The sequence below is a fragment of the Schistocerca cancellata genome, chromosome 8 (genome assembly GCF_023864275.1).
Source record: "Schistocerca cancellata isolate TAMUIC-IGC-003103 chromosome 8, iqSchCanc2.1, whole genome shotgun sequence".
Lineage (NCBI taxonomy): Eukaryota > Metazoa > Arthropoda > Insecta > Orthoptera > Acrididae > Schistocerca > Schistocerca cancellata.
The window spans coordinates 346,371,604-346,389,271 of record NC_064633.1 but is presented as its reverse complement, the minus strand read 5'-3'; the positions used below and the strand labels follow the sequence as shown (position 1 = coordinate 346,389,271).

The following is a 17,668-nucleotide window of genomic DNA, read 5'->3' as shown; positions in this document are numbered from 1 at the left end:
CCCTTCCCCAATTGGCTCGCTCTTCGGAATAATTTAGAAAGATGTAGGTCAAACCCGAGAGGGGACCATCACATAAGGCCGAAACATGTGAGACTCCTTTTAGTCGCCTCTTACGACAGGCAGGAATACCGCGGGCCTATTCTAACCCCCGAACCCGCAGGGGGGCATATCATCTTGCTGTTGGTGAAGATAAATTAATTTTGCTTAACCAAGTGTGAAAAGCTTGTGTAACATGTAACAGGTGAATCTTTAAACTTTGATAACAGTTCTTACATCATATACAAAATCCAAAGGAAGAGGCATGCGTAAGTCAAGAAGGGTGAGGCCCCTTCCATTAACATTGACAAGAACAGCCATGTGAGGACATGCTGGATCTGCAGCTAGGCCTGTGCGATCACGTCCACTGAAGGCACAATTGTCATATGCAACCAACTGCTCACCACGTTCTACATCCACCACAGCGAGCCGCCGAGCTGTTGTAGCAGCCAAGATCTGTATAACAAAAAAACTTATGTAATATTTGAAATGCACTTCTTTAACAATAAAATACTTTGCATGGAAAAAAGCATGTAGTTGATAACATACTTAAGGAATACACAAAAAAAAGTGGAATAAAAATCTGTAACTACACCAACTATTTAATGTTTATGAATGTCATTACCTAAACAAATAACATTTTATTCACTAAATACACTTTATTTTATTTAGAAATGTATGTGACCCTTCATGATTTTTTTCAACTGTGTGATGCTTTCACATACATAAAACACAGTTCCTATGTACTTTTCTTACCAAAAGTGAGGAAAATAGCTTCACGCTTCACACTTGGGATCTGGAGAAGGTTAACAAAGAAATTGCATAACAGCAGCCTCATGTTTAAATAAGCGAGATGCTGTAGTTGGCAGTCACGTGGGTGTGAGAGGTGTGAGGTATGATTGCTTGTGTGTGTGAATGGCGTGTGTGTGTGTGTGTGTGTGTGTGTGTGTGTGTGTGTGTGTGTGTTTTACTGACAAATGCTGTGGCTGACAGCTTTATGTATCTTTTAACTGTGTATGTCTGCAACTGAAGTGTCATATTCACAATAAGTAGCAATATGTATTTTCCTACATGGTTAGTATTCATACCTGGAGTTCCATTGTTTGAAGAGAAATAATTTAATTTTGCTATTTAAATGTATTTTTATACACACATCAAAAACGTTTTGCATCAGTCCGATTCCCAGAATGCCTGAAGAAAGAAGGTGACTGAGGATATTGTATCACAGACACAATCACTTTGTTCAGATATGTCACTAAATCCGCCCAAAGATGTAAACAACCATGCATGAGCAGTACCTATTAGACGGAGAGCGTCCACCAGGCGATCACTTCCAGTCATTCCACCAGGAAGGAGGTACACGGCTTGTGTTGTCAGTAGTTCAACCATGCCTAGATGGTCAATACTGCGGTTCGATCGCGTCTGCATTGTTACTTTAAGCCAGGAAGGGCTCTCAACACGGGAAGTGTCCACACGTCTCAAAGTGAACAAAAGCGATGTTGTTCGGACATGGAGGAGATACAGAAAGACAATAACTGTCGATGACATGCCTCACTAAGGCTACCCAATGGCGACTACTGCAGTAGATGACCATACCTACAGATTATGACTCAGAGGAACCCTGACAGCAATGCCACCATGTTGAATAATGCTTTTCGTGCAGCCACAGGACTTCACGTTATGACTCAAACTGTGCGCAATAGACTGCATGATGCGCAACTTCACTCCTGACGTCCACGGGGAGGTCCGACTCTGAAAACCACGTCATCATGAAGCGCGGTACAGGTGGGCCCCACAACCACCATGCAGCGCGATACAGATGGTCCCAACAACATGCCAAATGGACTGCTCAGGATTGGCATCATGTTCTCTTCACCAATGAGTGTCGCATATGCCTTCAACGAGACAATTGTCAGATACATGTTTGGAGGCAAACCGGTCAGGCTGGACGCCTTAGACACACTGTCCAGCGAATGCAACAAGGTGGAGGTTCCCTGCTGTTTTGGGGTGGCATTATGTGGGGCCGATGTACGCTGCTGGTGATCATGGGAGGTGCCGTAACAACTATACTATACGTGAATGCCATCCTCCGACTGATAGTGCAACCATATTGACAGCATATTGGTGAGGCATTCATCTTCACGGACAACAATTCGCGCCCCCATCAAGCATTATCTTGTGAATGACTTTCTTCAGGATAATGACATTGCTCGACTAGAGTGGCCAGCATGTTCTCCAGACATGAACCCTATCAAACATGCCTGGGATGGATTGAAAAGGGCTGTTTATGGACGACGTGACCCAGTGACCACTCTGAGGGATCTATGCCGAATCGCCGTTGAGGAGTGGGACAATCTGGACCAACAGTGTCTTGTGATGAACTTGTGGATAGTATGCCATAACAAGTACAGGCATGCATCAATGCAAGAGGATGTGCTACTGGGTATTAGAGGTACCGGAGTGTACAGCAATCTGGACCACCACCTCTGGAGGTCTTGCTGTATGGTAGTACAACATGCAATGTGTGGTTTTCATGAGCAATAAAAAGGGTGGAAATGATGTTTATGTTGATCTCTATTCCAATTTTCTGTACAGGCTCCAGAACTCTCGGAACCGAGGTGATGCACAACTTTTTTTGAAGTATGTATATTTTCCCCATGTTTAGTATTGTCAACAAGAGGTACACAATATAACTTATGAACTGTGTGCAACTAACTGACTCAATGTGTACTTCCTATCTATGTTCGAGGCTAGTGAAGCAGCAAGCTAAATGCCACACCACAAATCCAAAACTCCAAGACAAGCTCTTGGCCAGTCCTAGAGTTCGGTCTCTCGCTTATTGATTCTTTTATCTTGGGTAAATAAATGAAAAACACCAAGCTGCACCATTTGAAGTCCACACTAACTGCAGATCACCATATAAACAGCTGGAGAATGCCTTGAAGAGGAAACTGACCTCTAGATTGAGGATAGCTTTATCTTTACACCTGTATCCACACACATACTTTTGCCAGTACTAGACTTCCCTTTCCTGTTTCACTCACTAATGGAGTGAGGGAAAAACAACTGTCTATATGCCTCTGCATAAGGCCTTATTTCTCTTACCTTGTCTTTGTAATCCCCGTGCAAAATGTATAAGTGTGTATCAAATATAAACCAATTTATGTAAGCTTGAGAAAAATTCACACACACAAATTCAGTTTTTCTATACAGCCTCTAGAATGGGAAATATATTTTTCCCCATGGACACGCAGTTTCTCAATCATGTTTTCATAAAATGAATGTGGCTGTGACCAGCCAGTTGCACACAAACACATCAACAATGCAATCATCATCAAATCTGTGTCATCCGACTGCTTCCTTTGGTAGTCCAAACAAATGAAAATCGCAGGACAATAAATTCAGACTGTGGTCAAGAACAATTCCTGAGTTTTTGTTTCGTCGAGGCAGCTGTGTGGGGTAATGCATTGTCATAAACCAAGATCACATCCCACATTGGAAATGCATACCTTTTCTGACGATATGCAAGTTTTGTTTGGTCCAAAAACTGGCAATAGTATGCGGCATTCACAGTATGATGTACGTGGAGAAAATAGATGACAAGAACTCCTTTAAAATCAATCACGACTGTCACAAGAACCTTCCCCACACAGTGATGGTTTTTGGCTTTGACGGGTGCAGATTTGTTCTTTTTCCGCCATTTGATGCTCCTCCCCCCCCTACCCCCACCCCACCCAATTTTTCTTCTCTTTTTTGATTGCATGGTGTAACAGTGCATCCAAGTTTCATCATAGGTCACAAACCAGCGTAAAAAATAGTTCCCCTTCAATCTTGTGGTGTCAGTAGCTGTTCGCATACCTCAAGATAATGAAATCAGACACTTTCGGAAACCCAAGGTTTTCAATAAGGACTGCCTGGACACTACTATCGCTTATGCAAACATCAGTAGCAATTTCAGCAACTACTACTCAGTGGCCACCTTCAGTTAACTCACTAACAATGTGACTATTCTCCTCCACAGTGATGCTGCCCCATGGGTGATGTTGGCGAGCTGCCTTCTCAACTATTTCCCACTTCATAAAAACTGTTTTCACCACACACACACACACACACACACACTTGAGTCTTTCTCAGGATGTTGCTTCTAAACTATGCCCCAAGTCTTTTCAAAATTTCAAATGGTTTTGTGACCTCTGTTGTGGAAAACTCAATTGTAAAGCTTTGCACAACACAATGGTCCTCATGCTCTGACACAGCGATTGTGACTAAGGATATGGTGCAACAACATTCTAGTTGTGGAGAACAATCAGTGGAGACAAGAGCAACAATGAGCAGAGTTCGCATGGCTCTCCAATTACAAAAGGCATGTAAAACAAAAATTTTGGTTTATATTTGATTCACCCTCATATGTTAGCAGCCGTAAAATTCCATTGCAGTCAGCCACAAATGCAAGTCCTCTGTATTTTCTCAACAGCATTTCGTGAAACACTATCATCCGTCATCTTCCCATCAGATATTCCCATTTGAGTTCTCATAGTATCCCTATAATATTCACGTGTTGATCGAACCTACTGGTAACAAATCTGCCTGCCTCTGAATCACAGGATTATTACAAATGATTGAAGCGATTTCACAGCTCTACAATAACTTTATTATTTGACATATTTTCACAATGCTTTGCACACACATACAAAAACTCAAAAAGTTTTTTTAGGCATTCACAAATGTTCAATATGTGCCCCTTTAGTGATTCGGCAGACATCAAGCCGATAATCAAGTTCCTCCCACACTCGGCGCAGCATGTCCCCATCAATGAGTTCGAAAGCATCGTTTATGCGAGCTCACAGTTCTGGCACGTTTCTTGGTAGAGGAGGTTTTAACACTGAATCTTTCACATAACCCCACAGAAAGAAATCGCATGGGGTTAAGTCAGGAGAGCGTGGAGGCCATGACATGAAATGCTGATCATGATCTCCACCACGACCGATCCATCGGTTTTCCAATCTCCTGTTTAAGAAATGCCGAACATCATGATGGAAGTGCGGTGGAGCACCGTCCTGTTGAAAGATGAAGTCGGCGCTGTCGGTCTCCAGTTGTGGCATGAGCCAATTTTCCGCGGGCTACGCGTGAAACTTGCCCGCACGCGTTCAACCATTTCTTCGCTCACTGCCGGGCAACCCGTTGATTTCCCCTTACAGAGGCATCCAGAAGCTTTAAACTGCGCATACCATCGCCGAATGGAGTTAGCAGTTGGTGGATCTTCGTTGAACTTCGTCCTGAAGTGTCGTTGCACTTTTATGACTGACTGATGTGACTGCATTTCAAGCACGACATACACTTTCTCGGCTCCTGTCGCCATTTTGTCTCACTGCGCTCTCGAACACTCTGACGGCAGAAACCTGAAGTGCGGCTTCAGCCGAACAAAACTTTATGAGTTTTTCTACATATCTGTCGTGTGTCGTGACCATATGTCAATGAATGGAGCTACAGTGAATTTATGAAATCGCTTCAATCATTTGTAATGGCCCTGTACTTCACTGTCTTCCTTTAATTTGAGCACTCTAGCAGTATTCAAGAGTGGGTCATGCTAGTGTTCTGCATACTGTTTCCTTTATTCTCCCAATGAACCAAAATCGACGATTAACTTCCCTACAACCTCATTTCATTTTGTTTCGCTCTGTAACGTTACACTTAGATATTTATTCGTCTCAAGCAGAATACCAATAACACTGTATTCAAACATTACAGGGCAGTCTTTCCTACTTATCTGTACTAACTTACATTTTTCTACATTTAGCAAGCTAACATACATCAAAGCAAATAGAAATTCTATCTACATCGTCCTGTATCCCCCCCCCCCCCCCCTCCCACACAATCACTCACCCTTGACACTCCAACTTTCTCGTACATTACAGCATTTTTGGCAAATAGTCACAGATTGCTGTTCATTGTATCTTTCAGATCGTTATCCATGACAATGTACTGGGTTGTATTACTTAGAGAGCCTTTGAACCACTTGCATATATGAGACCCAATTCAGCACGCTCAGACCTTCGTTAAAAGTCTACAGTGAACCACAGAAATAAACGCTTTCCAGAAATCCAGGCATACCGAAACTGCCTGTTGCACTTCATCCATGGTTAACAGGATATTATGCGAGGAAAGAGTAAGCTGCGTTTTGCAGGAGTGATGCTTTGTAAATCTGTGGTGATTTGTCAAAAGAAGTTTTTCTTTCTCAAACAAATTTATTATATTAGATCTTAGTAGATGCTCAAGAATTCTGCAGCAAACCAATGTTTTGGCGTGTTGACATGCAGTTTTTCAGGACCTCCCCCCCCCCCCCCCCCTTTCTTATATACAGCAGTACATGTACTTTTCTTCCAGTCACTTATGGCTTTGCACTGGCTGAGAGATTTGTGATAAATGCAAGCCAAGCAAGGGGCTAATTTCACAGAGTACTCTGTAAAACCATACTGGGATTCCATCCGGACCTATTGGCTTATTTGTTTTCCAGTTGCTTCTCAACTTCAGGGATGCCCATGTCTAAGGCCTCCTTATGGAAATCTGTGTGATGATCAAAGGATGATGTGTGTGTGTGTTTTTAGGATTCCCTTGCAGGAATTTTTTATTTATTTATTTTTTTATGCGAAATTTAAAGCTGTAGCTTTCCTTTTGCTGTTTTACTGCCACACCCAACTGATCAACAAGTGACTGAATAGAAGCGTTCAATCCACTTAGTGATTTTACATTGGACTACAATTTTCTCGTGTTCCCTGCAAGAGCTTTCACTAAGATATGACGGTGGATGCTGTTGCATGCTTCACGCATCTATTGTATGCTTCGGGCATCTACCAAACCAAGAATTCAACAATCTCTGTTTTCTCAGCATTTTCTGAATTTTGTTATTAAATGACAATGGCTCTTTTCCATCCTTAATCCACTTACACAGAACACACTTCTCCAGTGTGCAGTTTACAGTCAGTTTAAGCTTTTATCCATAATTCCTCAACTTTTCATCAAATTGGAATTAAATGAGGCAAATTCATTGTGTAAGTAGGATGCTAACAACTGCTTATCTGCTCTTTCCAGCATTAAACCTCATCTTATTGATAGATATCAACTCTTGTAACCAGTCACTACAATAACACCACACATGCTAATGCCTTAATACCTGTCTCTATACTGACACTGTCGATACGACCAGGCCTGTTCGTAGCAAGATCTAAAATATTTCTGAGTTGTTGAACTAGGTGATCAAGACAGTTTTCGGACAATTTGTTCAGACCTACTTTACAAGAATGCCTGCAGCACCTGTACTGAACTTTCTTTGCAATTGTACACCTGTTATGGCTGAATCAGGTAGCCGATAAAAACATGCAATGACTAACTTGAGTTTACCTAGGCTGGTTACTCACATCCAGACAACTTCAATGTTGGACTCTACATCTACATCTACATCTACATAGATACTCCGCTAGCCGCCAAGCGGTGTGTGGCGGAGGGCACAATTCGCGCCAAAGTCATATTCCCCCCCCTCCCCCCTCTGTTCCACTCGCGGATCGCGCAAGGGAAAAACTACTTTCTGAACACCTCAGTACGAGCTCTAATTTCCCTTATCTTTGACTGGTGATCATCGTGCAATATTGAAGTTGGTGGTAATAATATACACTCTACATCCTCGGTAAAGATCAGATTTCGGAATTTAGTGAGCAGCCTCTTCCGTTTAGTGTGCCGTCTATCTGCAAGTGTGTCCCACTTCAAAATTTCTATGAGGTGTGTAACCCTCCTGTGATGGCTAAATGTACCAGTCACAAATCTTGCCACTCTTCTTTGGACCTTCTTAATCTCTTGAATCAGACCCAACTGGTAAGGGTCCCATACAGACAAACAATACTGTAAGACTGGCCAAACTAACATATTGTAAGCTATTTCCTTTGTTGAAGGACTGCATCGCTTCAAATTCTACCAATAAACTGCAATCTAGAGTTTGCCTTACCCGTTACTTGTGTAATCTGATCATTCCATTTGAGATCATTTCAGATAGTCACACCCAGATACTTGATGGGATGTTACCGCTTCCAAAGACTGGACATTTATTTTGTACTCGTACATTAATGGGGATTTTCGCCTTGTTATACACAGTACATTACACTTAGTAATATTGAGAGATAACTGCCAGTCATTACACCACGCATTTATTTTCTGCAAATCCTCATTGATTTGTTCACAACTTTCGTGTGATACTACTTTCCTGTCGACTACAGCATCATCAGCAGTCTAATTCTGCTGTCAATACCATCAACCAGATCGTTTATGTAAATCGTAAAAAGCAGCGAACCTATTATGCTGCCCCGGGGGCACACCTGAAGTTACGCTTGTTGCTGTTGAAGTCAGCCCGATCGGGACGAAATACTGCTCCCTGTCTGTCAGAAAACTTTATATCCAACCGCATATGTCATTGGATAGACCGTAAGTGCGCACTTTTTGAAGCAAGCAACAGTGCAGAACTGAGTCGAACGCCTTTCGAAAGTCGAGAAATATTGCATCAACCTGGGAGCCGGTATCTAGAGCTTGTTGTATATCATTCACAAAGAGGGCCAGCTGTGTCTCGCGTGACTGCTGTTTCCTAAAACCGTGTTGGTTTCTGCAGATGAGCTTCTCAGAGTTTAGAAAGGTCATTACGTCTGAACAAAATATGTTCCACAATTCTACAACAAATCGATGTCAGTGAAATTGGCCAGTGATTACGTGCATCCGATTTTCTACCCTTTTTATAGATTGCTATGACCTGGGCCTTCTTCCAGTCCCGTGGAACTTTCCACCGTTCCAATGATCTCTGATAGATGATGGATAAGAATGGTGCTATATTTGTAGCATAGTCAACATATAATCTTATGGGGATACCATCTGGGCCAGATGTCTTCCTTGTGTCTAAGGATCTTAACTGTTTTACAATCCCAGATACACTAAACATGATGTCAGCGATCCTTGCGCATGTTCAATAATTGAAAGAGGGAATGGTGCTGGAGTCCTCTATCGTAAACGAGTTTCTGAAAGCTAGGTTTAGAATGTTGGCCTTCTGTTTATCATCATCAGCTACATTACCCATACTGTCAACAAGAGAAGGTATTGAATTATTTGTAGTGTTTATAGATTTTATTTATGACCAAAAGTTTTTGGGGCTATTTTTAAAATCTGCAGATAAAATATTGCTTTCAAATTCGTTAAAAGAATCTCTCATTGTCCTGACAGCCGCTTTCATTTCGCATAATTTCTGTTTGTCAGCGGGCCAGTGACTACGTTTAAAAGGACTGCGCAAAATTTTCTGCTTTCTCAGCAACTTCCTAATATGTTTATTGTACCAAGGTGGATCCTTTCCCTCCCCTATATTTGCTAGGCACATACTTCTCTAGCAGGTGGTGAACAACAACTTTAAATTCCAACCAAAGATGCTCAATATCTCTGTGTCCCGCGGTGAATGCTTGGAGCTGACTATGAAGATATTCTTTAATGACACTTTTATTTGATTTCCCAAACAAGAAAACTCTAATCTGTTTCTTTGGTTTTTTTTTGCAACTTACACTGACATAGAAGCCACGACGACATTATGGTCGCTAATACCTTCTTCTACATTAACTTCCACAAAAAGATCATGTCTGTTTTGTCGCCAAGATATCTAATATGTTCCCATCTTGAGTTGGTTTTCTAACCAATCGTTCAAGGTCGTATGTTGAGAGCGCTCGTAGAATAACTTCACACGAATCTTTGCTTCTGCCCCCTGTGATAAATGCGTAATTTTTCCCAGTCAATGGATGCAAGATTAAAGTCTCCACCTATAACTAATGGATAATTTGGATATTTATTTCCTATGTACTCCAGACTTTCCTTGAAATGTTCTGCGACATTTGTTGCAGGTGCTGGTGGTCTATAAAAACATCATAATACAATGGTCAATCCTTTATCCAGACTATTTCACAGTCCAACTCAGTATCAATCTCAACTGCGTTTAAACAGCTTTTAACTGCGATCAACACATCACCTCCCATAGCATCAGTCCTATCCTTCCTAAACATTGTCCAATCTGAGTTCAAAATTTCACTGCTTTTTATGTCTGGTTTCAATGCGTTTTCGGTACCTAATACAATATTGGCATTGCTACTGTTTATTTTGGAGAGTAACTTGGGGATCTTGCTACAGACACTTCAACAATTTACTAACATGAGATTAAGCATATTTAAATCCTTTGGATTGCACTTTTTAGGCAAACTAACAATTTTTACAGTTGGCACACCCACATCAGTGACATGAAATGGTAATTTTTCAGGCCAACGGTTTGTTTCCTCTGGGGAGGAATCTAATCTAAAAAACCCCCATGAGCAAGCCCCAGGTACACCATCGAAAGGACCCAGGGATTTCCTTGGAACTCTGACGACAGGCATCGTTGGTGCCGACATGTGCAACAATCTGCAGCTGGCTGCACCCCGCATGCTTAATAGCCACTGGAAGGGCCTCTTACACATCCCGGCAAGTACACTGAGTAAACGTTGGACTTCTTCCCCGCCCTAGACACTATGTTCCTGAGGGGCTCCATGACCTGCCTAACATTGGAGCTCCCAATAACTAACAAACCCCTACCCCCACATGCCTGTCCAGATCTTGCTGAAGGAGAGACCACTATCCTGGCAGAAGGTGCATTCTGATCCGGCTCAGCCCCCCCCCCCCCCCCCCCCCCCCGAATCAGATAGCACACTGTATCCATTAGCAAGTGCATGGGATTTAGCAGGAGCCTGCATCCCCCATGCAGCCTTCGCCTTGGGGCTTGAGACCTCGACACAGTCCGCCACCCAATTCTAATCTCAACAGCTCCCCCACCCTCCATGGTGCCTAACCGCTTTTCATGCCACATTAAATACGTCAGAGCTTTCCACTTCAGATCTCACTCAGCTCTCGGTTCTGGGTGGAATTTGAGCACAACAGCTTTTCGTTACAAATGCTTCGAGAATTTAGTGTTACAATTTTGACATTCAAAGTTTTTTTGACCTCACATGTGACACGATTTCACTTTCTACGTGTCAACTGGTGCAGGTTCATCAGAGGATCTCAAACTATTGCCTAGCCTAAAAAACCTGCACATGCATTCCATAAGTAATCTGCTACCCAAATAGCTTCTTTCTCTGCATAGTGCACCCCTTACCTATCAAGGGCAATCCAACAATTCTCTAACCCATAACGCAGGCCCAGAAATCAGCAGCCACAACGGTCTATGGAGCCTCTGGTTGAGATCCTCCGCTCAGCTCCAAATCAAAGGACTGCAAATTGTAAACTCTTCTTTCAACTTGTGAGAATGGCTAGCAGCTTTCACCACTCAGAGCCCAGAATCTTCCTAGATGCTACAATGTTTTAGTCCATAAACAAAATCAAACAAAATACTTTTAGAATGGCCCTCTGTGGATGGTGCATTTGCAAGGACAAGTAATCCCTAGGCCAGTATGCTAAAAGTTTTCCTAAGGCTTTCTCACACAGGTAATACACTCCAAATTTAGTTCACAAACACATCTCCTATATCACACTTACATATGTCGCTAATCTTCCAACACATTCTTTGAACCAGCTTCAAGGAAGTAACCCCTGGCCCTGCCATTATCCCATACCATACCTTTAAGGACAACTTAAATATTGCTTTGACAGGGCTTCCCCTACCTATCATTGTGCTTAGGTATGAGAAATATCCTACTCAAAATCCTTCTTAAATCTTCGATAGTGATAGCCCACTGCCCACCCAGCCTCCAAAATGTAGAGGTGTGCCTTATGCTATACCTAACCCCAACCCCTATCCCCATCACTCACAAGTCTTATTCCTGTGGAAGACCCAGGTATGAGATCTGTCCTTTGAAACCACCCATCACATTCTATTCCAGCCCCATCACAGGTGTATCCTACCCCAGAGGCAGAGGCAGAGGCAGAGGCACCAGTGAAAACAGTTATTTTATGTACAAGCTCTTGTGACTTTTTCGCACTCTTCAATGCAGATACGGCCAGTCACACAATACACCTGGCCACTGGCCCCCATTCCAAACCCTCCTACACCCTCACAACCTCCTTAACTCATTCTACACTCAAACTCTGCCCTCTGGAGTATTCCTCTTCCTGTTCTCCCCCCCCCCCCCCTCTCGCTCCCAAAATTCACTCCTCTACTTCAATGTATGCCAAAAGCAACTCTCCAACTCAGATCTCATTATGTGATTTTGCAAATTCTAATTTCCAGAAAACTTGTGGTCCTGACAAGTATACAGGTTGTGGTATCTAAGACAATCCACACAAAATGAGTAAATATATTGAGGTGTGGGTTTTGCTAATTGGTGAATTTTCTGATGTACAAACCACATATCCTTTTTTGTAGGTTTGGAAAAATGCTTCAACAAGGACTTTTATGGCACAATCCTCGTGAACATCATCAAATAGTAACATCACAGGTGTGCCACAAACTACTGTTGAATAACCAGGAGAAGAGGTCCCATAAATGTCTGCCCTACTCTATCAGCCGTAAGTATGTGCTCTATTCTACCAACTGTAAGCAAACACATAACTTGGGTTTTATTCACGTGTTTATTATGATGAATATTCTATTGAGAACTCAATAAATTGAGCTTCAGCACGGATACATGTTATAAAGTGATTTTAGAAACACAACACTGCATGCTGAATTTCATCTGGACTTACCACGTTATACAACAATTCATGGCTTCAGGAGGTGTTGATTTTCCCTACTTTCAATTTTCGCCACAGATAAAATTTCAGAGGTGTAAAGACTGATGAGTGTGCAAACAGTTTTGTGTAATCTGAATGACTGATACAACAATCTTTGCTGATTCCGACATGCTTGCAACATCTCGAGCTGAGTGCTGTGGCCCTATTTCCCAATGTGTCTTCTTAAACATCTGCTTACAAGAAAATTTGTGTGAAGTTACCTATCATTTGAGCCCAGGGCCCAGGGAAATAGACAGAACAGAAAATATTTTTATTACTTATGACATGAACCATCTTTGAGGCATAATTATTTTAAAATAATTTTTTGTATTTGAAGTTTACATTTTAAAAAGAACAATTTTTAAAATTTTGCTGATAGATTTTTGAGGATATACGCTTTATTATCATTCTACACAAAGTGTTTTTATAACATAATTCTTACTGCAAGGTTGCACAAGGTCCATAGGCAATAACAAAATATTCTGTGCTTACAGGTTTGGCGTGCTTACAACATGTAATTTGACTTTTTCTGACATTCTTCTCTACACAATAGGCACATCATCTCCTTCTCATAGCTAGAGGTTTTGCTACTCTTCCTGGATCAGTGCTACTAATGAATTCATTCACTTCTTTACCCCTCCCAGTTGCTTTTGCAAATTACTGATAAAAGTCCGATGTCTCATTTTTTACTGGTAGCCAGGTATCAAACAAATTATGTATGCATTCATTACACTTACATAAATCATGTCAAAGGAAACCACCGATGTCCAGCACCTTGTTTTTCTCTCTATACTGTAGCGTCGCATCTTCTGGTCCATGGTGTCAATGCCAGCTTTTGTGGCATTGTACATCTTTATAACTTCAGGCTTCTTTACTTCTGATGGTAATACTGTTGGCTGGTCGTGAAGAGAGCAAAGGATGGGTACAACTTCGTTCTTCTTACGAACATAAGAGGCTATCATCATATCTGGTTGAAAAACCCAATAATGTAGACTGTACTTTACATCCTTCAGATGTAATGAAAGCAACAGGCTGTTCACCTTTGTTTTCTGCATAGTATCAACTAGTGTGTGATCTTCTGACAGCAAATAATTAATTAAATTGAGATGTAAAAAAAATTATCACAGATGATATTACATACAGACTTTTTAAACTCAATCACCAGAGTTTTCGTAACATTCTCTCCAAGTGCACGGCTCTGGTTTCTTCCTCCTTCCCAAATACACTTACATCTTCCAGCAGTAGCTTGTTGCACTGTCACAAACCATCCAGAATTTTATTCTGTTCAGGTTTTGATAGAATGTATTGACAAATCATACAGCAAGTTCGAAATGTGATCAACTGCTCATCCGCAGTCATGCATCATCCTGGAATGCAGGGTTCCCTCAGAGGAGTTTCCCACATCTCGAAAACTTCTCTGATTGGTTCCAGTTTGTCACTTGACCTATGTTCATGTGGGGCTGCTGCACTGTAAAGTGCAATACCCTCAGAATAGCATGGAAGCCGTTGGGAGATATAATTTCATTGAACAGCTGTCAGCCATTCTGAACACTCCAAAGCTGACTTGACATCTTCATTCTTGACTTGGAAATATTAGTCAGAATCAAAAGACAATTTTTTTCATGTCATACAAATCTATACCCACCCGGCTCTTTTAACCAAGATAACCTTCCTTGCTGGTCCACATAAACACTTTCTCAATGAAGGGTACACAAAAGAACACCATAAAACAAAAATCTTCATTAACACACCCATCCTCATCTAATATCTTGTAGTTCTCTGGTCTTTTTCAATACATCCTTTTAACTCCGCCTGCCAGAAGTTCCAGCTTGAGAGGCCATATCCCATACTTCCTTCCCATTACAAGAAAACAATAAGTCACACTCAACAGAATATGCACTAAATTGTTGTTCTTCTTCATCAAGGGATTCTTCATGACCATCATCATGTTCTTGTTGTTTTGCATTTCCTGCAATGTCTACCTCACTATCACCATCACTGGTGTATTCAAATTTACTAGGTAGATTTTCAGCATCAGAAGACTGCTCCAAGAATTTCCTTATCTCCTCACCTAATAGTCCTCTTCTCTGTACTATTTTCAGTTTGTAGAACAGATAACTTTATGAAATAATGCACCAAAATAAATGTGCTTATCACTGAACATTGAAACAACAACACAGTAAGTCAGCAATAGCGAATGATGTAACAGACGCTGTGCAGACACACATTTTGTTGCTTAAAATTTGCTTGTTACTGAGTAGGCTTGCAAGGCTCATGTGGGAGAAAACATGATCCAACACTTTATCACAAAGCCATAGGTAAGTGTTTATATTTTCCAAAATTATGACCAACAAAACAAATTCGGCAAAGTTCTAAAATTTCACTAAAACAATATGTAAAGTTATTAATAAAAATGATGATAAAAATCACAGGCAGGCCTCTGAGGCCCAGTGGTAGTTAAAGGGTTGAGTACAACAGATGAAGAGAGAAACATTGTGATGCCAATCCTGATGAACAGTTAAGGAGTAAAGCTACGTTGAATACAGCGAAACAAGATCTCTAACAGAAAAAGTTCGAACTTAGCTGCCAGAAATGTGACAAGCTACTGAAATATGGAGCAAAGAATCCACTGTACAACTAAACTCATCAACAGAGTGCAGGTATCCAAGTGGTGGGACGACTATACATGTCACTTGCACTTAGGGGATAGCAAGGAGGCCAGAGTTGACTAATCAATAGCACCCAAGAAGAATCCAGAGGTCACAGTTAAACTTGTCGACAGCACTCTGGGAAGGGATGGGGTATGGCATTTTAACTCATGTCAAAGGGTTAAGAAAGTCTGTAATGATCTGTGCAGAATGGGCAAGAGAAAACCATGGAGATATAACACGAATTGCCGTTTGACCAATGAAATGTCTTACAACAACTGTGGCAGCATATCTGCTAGGAACTGTAGATACTTAGGGTTAGTTCAAGCCTCATCAATAAAACAGACACAGATTATATAAATCTCTAAAAGGCCACATGACACACTGACAGAGCAAGGTAACTATTTATCCTCTTATCTTATCCACCATGGATTTTCAATCTTACACAGAAACATTGCATTGCTGTGCAGATTTTGCAGATACCATTTGGAGAACGGTAGACAATTCTGAAAGTCACTGCCATGAAGCTATTGATGGAGAAAAAATTTACAAATGATGAAATGTTTTGAAATGTGGAACACACAGAACACTCTTCTGGCTGACCCCACTCACACATTCAAGATGCCTCGAGTGAAATTAAGCATTTACAAAGGCGGAGAATGAGGGCTTGGCAAGATCAGCTTATCTTTCAGCACACAACCACATCACTACTCCAACAATTTGGTGACATCTTCTCTAATATACAAACTGAAATTCCCTGTTTGCTCCTGCCTATATGTATGAGCTAATCTCACCAATTACTGTAAGGATTTTCATCCATTTTTTACTAATAGATTGATTGACACAAGAAAGGTTTGAGTATATTATTTATAAATATTTTGTGGAAACTGATTGAACCATAATGAATTAAAAGTCTGCAGCCACTGTAAAAACATTGGTGCTGCCATTCAGTGATACAGCCACCACAATTCCAAACAGCGATGAAGATTGAACAGAATCAAAGTCAGGCATGGTGGCCTAGTGTATACCTGAAAACCTAAAAGGCTGAGGGATCGAATCCCGGTCGGATCTACCAATCACCTCTCAATGACCTGGAGATTCACCAGAAATGATATTTGTTTCAGATTGCACATTAAATATTGGGTCATCTTTTCCCAGTTCGACAACTGACTAGGGAGATACAAGTCGATACAAGTCACTGCAATGACATCCAACAGAAAGATTTGCAGCACGACATTAAGCCACATAAAACTATTACCAGAATCTATAAAAATATGTAAAGATTCTCCTTCTATACAAATTGTCCCCCTTTGCCTTTTTCTGCCCATATATGAATGCTAAGCTCAAGAAAGACTCTGATAATGTTTTCACTAATAGATACAGTGATCCGTGAGAAAAGTGCATGTAAACAAATGTATGTATTTGGCAGTTACTGAGCTATGATGAACTGCAGTACCCTGCTGCAGTTTTTCTGTCTCTATGTGAAGGCTATTCTCAGGAAGTACAGTAGGGATTCTTATACTTCCAGCAGGCTGGTGCAACAGCCCTGTCAACAACTGGGCAGCTGCAGAAGCTTTAATGCAAGGCTCTCATTGTTAGTGAGTTGTGGTTGGGCTACCCATCCATGACTTTAGGTGCTGCAGTATGCCAGCAAGGGTCTTAGGCTGCTGAAATTGTTTTATTCATATGGAAGTGATGATATTAAGTTACCTAACATTGTTTTCTGATTTTTTTTATCGCAGTTCCATGCAGTGTTCCATAAACAAAATTACCACTATGCCAGACAAGTTGTCCAGCTATAGATAATGTGCAAAGCTGGGGCAGATCACTAGTTCACAACAAATGAAAATCATATCCACTTTTTCAACTGGTGTTTGGTGGGAACGGAGCTGGCACATAACAGGATCCCAGATGGGTTCCATCATGTTCAGATCAGGCAAATTAGGTGGCAAAGACATCTACATGAGTTCACTATCATGTCCTGAAACAACGGTAGCACAATTCTAGAATTTTGATAAGGACAGCTGTCCTGCTGAAAGATACTGTCACCATCAGAAAGACATCAAACATGAAGGCATGCAGATGGTCAATATTGTTCATGTAGTCCATATGTGTCATGGTGCTTTCAATTACTACCAAATGCCCCATGGAAGCCCAGATGAATTTCCTCACAGCATAAAACTGTTCCAAATGGCCTGCATCCTTGGTCAAGTGCGTGTTATGAGCAGCCATTTGCA

General features: G+C 41.3%; 1 protein-coding gene across 5 annotated transcripts in view; it reads right to left on the bottom strand.

Annotated features, from left to right (window-relative positions):
* LOC126094880 (uncharacterized) overlaps positions 1–17,668 on the bottom strand; it is a 127,601-nt gene that overhangs the window by 64,123 nt on the left and 45,810 nt on the right. For all 5 annotated transcript variants that reach the window (XR_007521888.1, XM_049909514.1, XM_049909517.1 and 2 more), the window contains one exon: positions 274–492. Coding sequence is in view for 4 of the 5 variants with exons in the window: in XM_049909514.1 (XP_049765471.1) it covers positions 274–492 (219 nt within the window). In the remaining variant the exon portion in view is untranslated. The remainder of the gene's footprint in view (positions 1–273; positions 493–17,668) is intronic.